Source organism: Chelonoidis abingdonii, chromosome 1 (assembly GCF_003597395.2).
Source record: "Chelonoidis abingdonii isolate Lonesome George chromosome 1, CheloAbing_2.0, whole genome shotgun sequence".
Taxonomy (NCBI): Eukaryota; Metazoa; Chordata; order Testudines; family Testudinidae; genus Chelonoidis; species Chelonoidis abingdonii.
In genome coordinates this window covers 365744519-365754150 of record NC_133769.1, presented here as the reverse complement: position 1 = coordinate 365754150, position 9632 = coordinate 365744519, and the positions used below count along the sequence as shown (strand labels likewise).

At 50.3% G+C, this 9632-nt stretch overlaps 1 protein-coding gene across 1 annotated transcript in view; it reads right to left on the bottom strand.

The window, feature by feature from the left end:
- Window positions 1–9371, bottom strand: part of LOC116820524 (disintegrin and metalloproteinase domain-containing protein 20-like) — a 174012-nt gene extending 164641 nt beyond the window's left edge. Inside the window, 1 exon segment of the mRNA XM_075066834.1 lies at window positions 9286–9371. Within this exon segment, the coding sequence (XP_074922935.1) occupies window positions 9286–9334 (49 nt within the window). The 5' untranslated portion in view covers window positions 9335–9371.
- Window positions 9372–9632: the final 261 nt, after the last annotated feature.

Below are 9632 nucleotides of genomic sequence, written 5' to 3'. Positions count from 1 at the left end.
GTTAGCCTTTTTACGGGATTGTTCTCCAAGCTTCGATGCTTCGAGTGTTACCCAGGGACTCTTATGTTCAGGTTACAGCTAGTCATCCTGGCCCCAACTGGCTCAGGAAGGATGGAAGCCCACCGCCCCCCTCCCTGAAAAAAAATTCTATAGGTTTACCACCTCGCAAAGCATTCAGGATGGCCAACTGGTGGAGATTGGGACATCTGACTAAGGCGTATAGACAAGGGCTCAGGAGCAGCATACCATGCCTCAGGGTGCTTGCTGTGGGGCCTTTGCCTACGATTGCCTCAGGTTTAACTGGTTCACGTGGAAGGAATTTTCCTTCTGGTCAGAACCTGGCAGTACCCTGGGATTTTTCCTTGACCTTTCGGCTCTGCAGCATTGTGGAGTGCAGTTCAGTTAGCCAGGACTACCTGGAATGGATCTTCCTGTTATCAGTTCCGCTGCCTATTGTGCGGGACCTTACGAGGATGGTTGTCACATCTAGTCCCTATGTATTCTCTGACTGTGCACTCACAGTTTAGCCTCCCAAGCATCTGTCTTACGGTTGTCGAAGTGTCAGCTGCTGCGTTGGTGTTGGTGGTCCTGTGATCGATAACCAGGAAGTCAGACAGTGATCGTGCGGGTGTGGTCCTTCTCTTGCTTTAAGTTCGGGAGGCCCAGGTAGTCCAGACTCCCAGACTCTGCTACTAAACCTACTGGATCCATGTGCCGCCCCCACCCCGAGCGGGAGTATAGATAGATGTGCAGGTAGTGCTGACAACTTCATTCCTCCCACTCTAAGCCACTGCGACCTCGACTTGGTTACTTAGAGGCTAGTAAAAGAACACCTGGAGTCTGGTTCCCCAGTCCAGTCCTCTGATCCACTGAGCTCCTCAGCAGCCCTACTGCCCGTCTGTTGTCAACCCGTTGCTTAACTAGAGCCAATAGACACAATATATAAGAATAAGGATAATTGATACAACATGAAATCCTGCATCATAAGCACTGGTTTGGGCCATGGTGGGAATTTAAAAGAACAGATTAAATAACACACAGACCAGACTGCAATACAACATTGGAAGACAAGAATTAGTACTATGTAAATAATGTCGCCTGAACATTCTCATGCTGTATTGGCATGCATTTGGACCACTGCGAATTTCAAGCAAAGTTGTCGTTCATCTCCACAGAGAGCTCAGCACAGATCCCGAGTGCTAGGAGTGGAGGTGACTTATGGGTCAGGATCTGAGGGCATGGCAGAGAAGGAGGTGACACTGATGCTTCAGGGTCGCAATGAGCAGAGCTTACTGAGAATCAGATCACATGGACGGTCCTGCTTAGGCGGGAGGACAAACCCGAAGAACTCGATACACATGTCATAGCCATTGCACACGAGCACGGCAGCGGTGTCGGACTAGCTTGCCTGAGGGGGGGTAGGGAAGGTGCATGTATGGAGGGGTCTTGGATGGGTCACCGGCTACCTTCGCGCTCGCTACGGGTCTCCCCGTAAGTCCTAGTCTTCCGCGAAAAGGCGCGCGACGGGCGGTCAGCTGAGGGGTATGAAGCATAAGGAGGAGGGGATGTAGTTAATTCACCAGTTCAGATCAGCCCATGAGTTGTTATATTGGGGCAACCGATGGGCGTTCAGCGTGGTTTTCTAGTGCTGAGTGCAGAGGGGAGGTGGAAACTCGTGTGTGTGGGGGGTTAGTGGTTTGCCTTTAATACAGTAGACGAAGCTATGAAAAGGAAGCATCTCTGTTCCGCTCATCGTAGAGTTTGCCCCATTCTAGGGTGAGAGTACCCATGTCATGCCGTTTTCACCCTGGACCTATCACCAGTCATTTCTACCTGGGGGAAACAGACGGCCTGTTCTATGCCTCCCCATATATGGGCCTCCCACCCCAGGTGCCAAGTTCCTCTCGCAATTAGGAGAATCGCCCTGTGTCTCTGTCCCCCCGGGCTATATACCCCAGCTCGTGTCGTACACAGAAGCCACCAGCCTTCACCTCTCATTTCCATCCATCACTCCCCCCCAGCCAATCGTACCTATGGCGCACCGCCTAAGTCCAGCCCGCATCAGCCATGGCCGCTTGTCCCCGTCAGCCAGGCCCGAGAACACTCAGCCAGGGGGGGCCCTGTCTCCACACTCCATTACGACGAGGGCCCCCTGCAGTAAAGGGCGGGCAGGGAGGGGGGGGGCGCGGGCGGGCCTGGCCGGATGCCGCCCTGAATTCCGCGCAGGGTGGGCCGAGGGCTTGCGCGTTCGGGCGGGCCACGGCGAGTGGCGCCTCGGGGAAAGGCGCGGGCGGCCGTCGGACCGCGGCCGGAACCGGCGGACCCCCATGGTCCGAGCCATGGGGCAGACCCGCCCACTCAAGGCTCGCGGGGAGGCACGGCCAACGCTCGCGTGTGCCACGCATGAGTCTTTCACCAAGTTCGATCACTCATGTATTTCCAACACACAACGCTCTGCATTCAGCACTCATGCAGCCATACCCACATACGCTGGCAGTCCCCTCTGTAACATTTTCATCCAGTCCCTCCCTTAACCCATGACAGCACCGCTCAGCCCCATTTCATACCTGTAGCCCCACCCGACCAGTCCCCTGACCCCACTCTTCTCCATGCCCACTCACAGACCAGACCCTCACCCCTACCTCTAGGCAAGCCTCTATCACCCCACTCTGATCAGACCTCCCTCCCCCGGAACCTCACTCTGTCTAGCCCCACACAACAAGCGTGCCCCACATCCTATACCATTCACGCCCCACAGTCAGGACCCTCACTCTACTGTTGCTCGGTATCCCCCCAAGCTAAGGCTCATCATCCCAGCGGATCAGTCCCAATTTATCCAGCCCCTGAGCCGTCTCTTACCCCCACTCCATTCAAAAACTCTCCCAACCACCACCAGGCCCTCTCCACCACCAGACTACCCAGGAGATTCACCTGTTTATTTTTTTTGCATAAGAAAGTGAAAAGCTGTGATATGTAAGGGGGGAAGTTTTTCTAGTTTCCAGTTTGTACCCTATCCCATTGGGCTCATGACCAGCAGGAGGGCTAGAGGCCTAGCCATAAGTGAACAGGCCCAGCTGAGTGAAGAGTTTGGCCTAGAGACACAGGTGATGTGTGAGACCTTTAGTTATATTAAAAGAGTTCAACAACGTGCCGCTCTGAGTATAGGCCCACAGAATGTTGGTATCCATAATGTTATGCTTGTTTCCCTTGGTTTGGCAAAGGAAAAACACATCGATCCCCCTGTTGATGTAGATCTGCACTTGCCTGCAGTCATAGAAGCATTTATGCCCTATTTGACGTCCTGACACAGCACTAGTGAATGCATGCAGCTCTGGCTGTGGCTAGTTGGGTGCAACATTCGCGGCTGACACTGCATGAAATGTTTTGCCCAGTGCTGCAGATTCAGCCAGCATCTGGGTAAGGTAGCTTGCGTACAGCGCAGCAATAACATTGCATGGAGACGTTTTGCCTGGTGCTTGATCTTACTAGCCAGCTCTGGAAAGATGCTTGGAGCCACACCAAAAGGGCACTCCAAGGGGTGCTTGAGCTTAGTAGATTGGTCCCTGATTGCTGCATATAGGGAGAGAAATGAACCCTGATGGTGTTGAGAGATGATGAGAACGCAGCACCTGGTAGAAGACAGGAATGCGCTTTGTCATTGCCAGGCCCGCCAAGATTCAATTGTAACCAAGGGTGATGTGTGTGTCACAATGTGCCTCAATCTTGAAATTCCCCAAAGCTATGTGTATGTGTGTGGAGAAATCATGCAGTCACGTGTGATGTGACACTTGGGGTGGCTCTCCCTATCACTTCCCTGGGTGTCACAGATCTTCAGCGATCAAAGTCATGAATCTGGATGTGCTCCTAACCACTCCAGAGACCACATCCTAGCGATCAGTGACTCAGAGATAGATATAGACCCATCTCACCCTCCTATCCTTCACAGAAGCAGCTGTAGAGAGAGGGGGAGTAGGATAAGGTTGTCACTGACAGGTGGGTTGCTTCTCAGGAATCCTAGTTATCATGAGTAAATAAAATCCAAATTCTTATAAAAAAATACCATAAAAATCTGGCTTTCCATGATTAAAAATGGTAAACTAGTATTTTAGTTTCCCTTATCCCCAAGTAAAGAATCCCCCACTTATCCAATCTAAAATAGGACCGGGTGTGCCAATTGGATCATCAAAATTACAATAATCAGTAACCTTCTATCCCTGTTTCAGTTAATAATAGAGACCGGATAATGAATTCTTTGTGGTAAAGAGGATTCTAAAAAACATAAGAAACAATCATTCTGTTCAGCCCCAAAGTCCACCTAGACCCAGCATTCCGGCTTCCGACCTGAGCGCAATGCCAGGTGTGCCCAGAGAAATGAACATGAACAGGGAACATCAATGTGATCCATTCTCTCCTCACCCATTCCAGCTTCCGGCAACAGAGGCTAGGACACCATCCCTGCCCATCGCTGGCAATAGCCATTGATGGACATGATGCCCAGATGAACTTATCATTCATTTTATGGACCCTGTCAGTCATTTGCCATCACAACATCCCTGGCAATTAGGATGGTGACTGTTGCGCTTGTGTAAGAAATACTTTCCTTGTGTTTGTTTTAAACCTGCTGCCTACTATTTCACTTTGGCGGACTCCTAGGTTCATGTTTTATGAGAAAGACATAAATACCCTTCCTTATTTACTTTTCCACACCAGTCAATGAATTTTATAGACCATCTCATTCATGTCCCCTTAATTGTCTCTTTTCCAAGCTGAAAATTCCCAATCTTATAATTTCTCCTATATATGGAAGCGTTCCATACCCCTAATCCATTTCTCTGTTGCCTTTTCAGTGTACCATTTTCCAATCCAAAGATATCTTTTTTGAGAGAGCCATCTACATCTGCACCTAGTATTCAAGATGATGGCCATTTCTGGATTTTATATAGATGGCAATATGATTTTCTATTCCCTTTTTCTTTAATGATCCCAACGTCTAATGCTTTTTGGACTGCCTCTGCACATTTGGTCATGTATGTTTCAGGAACTATACTACATATACCCAAATTCTCTTTCTTGAGTGTAGCAACTAGTTTAGAACTCATATTTAATATATATAGTTGGGGAGCATGTTTTTCAATGTGCGATTACTTGCCATTATCAACTAGAATTCATCAGCTTATATGTTTTTATTTTTCACAAAATATGAAAAACTAGAAAATTCTGTTAAATCAAATGTGTTATGTTTCCTCATTTTTCGTGGAGAGAATGTGTTCTATGGATTCCTCATTTTCACCTACAGCTTCGTTCTGTTTTAGGATTGCTTTTGGCTTGCCTGCACTGTTTCGATGCACACCCACTCCTTCCCTGCTCCAAGCACTAACTTGCGCATGTACTAAATTCAGGGCTGCAAATTAACAGAGTGTTTCGAACCGATCAGAGCAGGAGGCTTCTGCAGCAACCTCAGTAGGAGTTGTTTGGAGAGCAAGCTAATTTTAGAGAGGAGATTTTAAGAGTAATGTTTGGAGTTGTGATTGTACAATGTGGCTGTGTTGTGAGGTTGGGGCAGAGCTAGAGTCCCCTCGTGGCTCACTTCCAAGTTAATTTCGGAGTCCTAAAGCTCATGCTTCAGGTTTACAGCCAGCCAGCGCAAAGGGGCATGTGGAATGTCCACACCCATTCCCTATGTGTAGTAAGATATTAGAATTATGCAGTGCGTAGCCTCATTTGGTTAACAGTGAATATCCTTGCTGATCTTAACTACAAAAAAGAAGCTTACGCCAAAGTGAAGATTGGCACAAAGCAGGAGGATGTATAAAAATATTTGGGCTCAGGCATGCAGGCCGGAAATAAGGTAAGCCAAATCCACACTTGTAGGCAGCTAGCAAAAATGTTAAGAGAAACAAGAAGGGTATTCTTTGTATCGTTGCAACAGGAAGTAGGTAAAGGAAAGTTGAGCCCGCTTACTGAATGAGAGAAGCAAATCTAGCGACGAAGGATGTGGACAAAAGTGATAGTACTCATTGATTTTTTGCCTCTGTCTTCACAAACAAAGTCAGCTACCCAGACTGCTGCATCTGTTGGCAGCACAGTAATGGGTAGAGTGCGACCAGGCCCTCTCGTGGAAAAAAAGTAGGTTCAGGGACTATTAGAAAAACTGCGAGCGCTGCATCGAGGGTGCGCTAAAGGAGATGCGGATGTGATGCGAGAGCCACTGGCCATTATCTTTGGAAAACTCATGGCGAACGGAGGATGAGTTGTCCAGTGATGACTGGAAAAGGCTAATGTACGTTGTGCGCTCTATCTTTAAAAAGAGAAGAAGGAGTTTCGCGTGACTATCAAATCAGATCATTCAGCCCTGGAAATTCATGAGCAGTCCTCAGCATCAATTTGAAGCACTTCGGGGAGCGAGAGGGAAAGTGATCGAGAAGAATCAGGTCACATGATTCACAAGGGGATATCATTCTCACTACCTAATTGCCTTCTCTGAGGGATAACGGGGTCTGTGGATGAGGGGAAAACAGAAATTTGTGTATGCGCCTTGACTGTAGCAAAAGCTTTTTGATTACCGGCTCCCACGTATTCGTGCCGCAAGTTAAAGAGTATGGAGGTATGAATGGACTATAAAGTATGGGAGAGAAATCTGGCTAGATCATCGTGGAGGGGGAAGCAGGTGCGTCAGGTACGGGGAGGTTGGTGGGGGGGAGGGGGGAGGGGATGGGAGGGAAGAGAAACAGAAGGTGGGAGGGGGGACGGTGGAGATTATAGTGGCTCATTCTAGTTGGCAGCGCTTTCAAGGTGGGAGTGCCCCTAGGTCTTCCTGGCCAGTCCAGTTTTGTCAATAGTCTCACTAATATCTTGAGGATGGCATTGGATGCACTCTCAGCAGTTTGAGAGAGTGGTAGATACTCTGGAGGGTAGATAGATACTGAGAGATCTTAGACAAATTTGAGGATTTGGACCAAAAATATCCCTGATGAGGTTCTATCAAGACAAGGCAGAGTCTTGCACTTTTAGGACAGAAGAATCCCATTACGTCTTACAACTGAGGGATCGAATGCGCTAGGAAGCAGTCTGCCAGAAAAGGAACTAGGGTTTGACAGTGACAAGAAGCTGGCATATGAGTCAACATGTGTCCCCTTGTTGCCAGCGAAACGGCCATTTGGTGCAAGATATAAATAGCGGCATTCCAGCAGATTGTCGAGGATGTAAATCTTCTCCCCATTCGAACATTGGTGTATGCTAGTCTGGTGAGCTACTGTGGTCTCAGTTTATGGGCCCACAACTACAAGAAGCAATGTGGAAAAATTGGAAAGATTCCAGAGGAGATGGCAACAAAATCATTAGGGCTGAACACATGAGCTTATGAGGAGAGGCGCTAGGAACTGGATTGTTTAGTCTGCAGATGAGCAAGATGAGGGGGATTTATAGCTGCTTTCAAACTACTGAATGGGTTTCCAAGAGGATGGATCTAGACTGTTGCAGTTGGACCTGATGAAACAGTACCAGCAGTAATGGCTCTCAAGTTGCAGTGGGGGAAGTTCGTGTTGGCGAATTGGAAAAATAAATTTCACTCAGAGAGTGAGGAGCACTGAATGGATTACCTGATGTCGGAATCTTCTTCCTTAGAGGGTCTAAGTCAGGCTTGACAGAGCCCTGCTGCGAGATAGTTGGAAATTGTCCTGCTCTTGAGCAGGGATGCTGTACTAGATGACCTCCTGAGGGCTCCCTACCAAACCCTGAGGTATTCTATGATATCTATGAGCACCGCTGACAATATTTTGACCCTCAGCTTGTGGACTCAGCCAAGAATTGCAAATGGTTTTTGCGGAGATGTTTGCACTCTGATAAGCTAGAGTCCTCGAGTCCCCCTTCCCTCCCTCCGTGAAGTCCATTGATTCTTTATTCTTTGCGCTTTCCATTCATGCTTGTCTCAGCTCCTTCACACGAGCACTGTGTTTGAGTCCCTATTGGCCTCGTCTATCACTAGCCTGGAGATTGTTCAAATGCTTGCATTTCGTTTTGATACGGTGAGTTCTATTATGCAGATTTCAGTCTCCCGATACAGATGATCAGGCTCTCAGTATCTCCCAGCTGACACAGCTCCCCATTCACAACAGCTCCTGAAAACCTCGTTTAGGAGGCCCAGCTCCATGCTCAGTTCCCCTGAGCCCCCCTTGGACTGTTCTCAAACTCCCGCAGCAGCCCTGTCTCCCTCACAGCCACCCCTTCCCCAGAACACTAACCCCTTGTGGGTCCCACACCACCTTCCCTATTCAAACACTCCTCCAGACTTCTGTGGGCCCTATCCCAATCTCCACACTACCCCTGACCACAGGCATTACCCCAATCTCTTTACTCCACACCTCTCCCCTGCTTTCCTACCCCATTCTGCCTCTGTCCTAACAAAAATCCTTCTCATCCCCCACAAAAAAATCAGTGGGCCTGATTCTGCATTCCCTGCTGAATCCCACCTGATAGGCCCCTCCTCAGTCCCTTCTCCAGCCTTCGTGAATTGCTCATCTTCCCTTACCCCTGCAGCCCCACCCCTCAGAGAGGCACCACTTCCCCCTCCCCACCTAAGCTGAGCTGATTGAGGGCAGGAGCAAAGTCTCACCCAGCACCAGCCCGGCCCCACAACCCCCAGGAGGTAATCCCAGAGGTTCCTCATATACATCAGCCAAGTACCAGCCTGCAGAGATATCACATCAGCTGCTTCCCAACCAGCCCCCTCCCTGCTCCAGCTTGCCCCTTTCCAGATGGTGCTCCAGGCCTTGCTGCTCCAGGATTCAAATGCCTCAAAGCCCATCGCCCCTGGTTGTAATCCCTCCCTGTCCATTCCTCAAACCTCCTGCTTGGTCATCTGTGCTCAGTTTTCCCTGCCCCGAAAGAGTCCCTTTGCCCCCTTCCCAGTTTGCCTCCATGAACCCTCAGGCCCACAGCCCCTCTCTGCCTCATGCCTGGTTCTGGGCCCTGATCTGCTCTCAGCAGATCCTGCTCCTAGTCCCACTCTGGCACCTCCTGAATCTCCCCTCCATGGGCCCTGCTCCGGCTTCACAAATCCTCCACCCCTTGATTTACTCCCCAGGGCTCCCTGCTGCCCCCAATCCCCATATTCCCATTCCCCACATTGTGCCTCAGTCCTGCTCCTCCTCCTGTTCTGGTAGTTTTCCCTCACAGCCCTGCTCCGACTCCTGGCTCCTCCCTTCCCTGCTTGGCCTCTGCCTTGCAGGCATGACCCCAAATATCTACCCGCTCTGGCATCTCCACCAGACTCATTGCCCTCCTCACCTGGGCTGAGGAGCAGGAGCAGGGCCCAGACCTGCAGCCCCATCCCCATGGCTCCTCACAGACACTGGCCAACCACCTGCAGCAAGAGCAGAGACAGCGTCTCCCACAGCCACCCGTCCAACTGCCCTAGTGCCAGCTCCCCTCCCCTCCCACTGCCTCAGGGCCAGCTCTGCCCCCTTCCCTACCACCCCCTCTGCTCCCACTGCCTCAGCCCCAGCCTCAGCCCCTCCCCTCCAACTGCCTCAGGCCCCTCCCACTGCCTCAGGCCCCGCCTCCTCCTCTCCAACTGCCCTAGTGCCAGCTCCCCTCCCCTCCCTCTGCCTCAGGGCCAGCCCTACCCCCTCCCC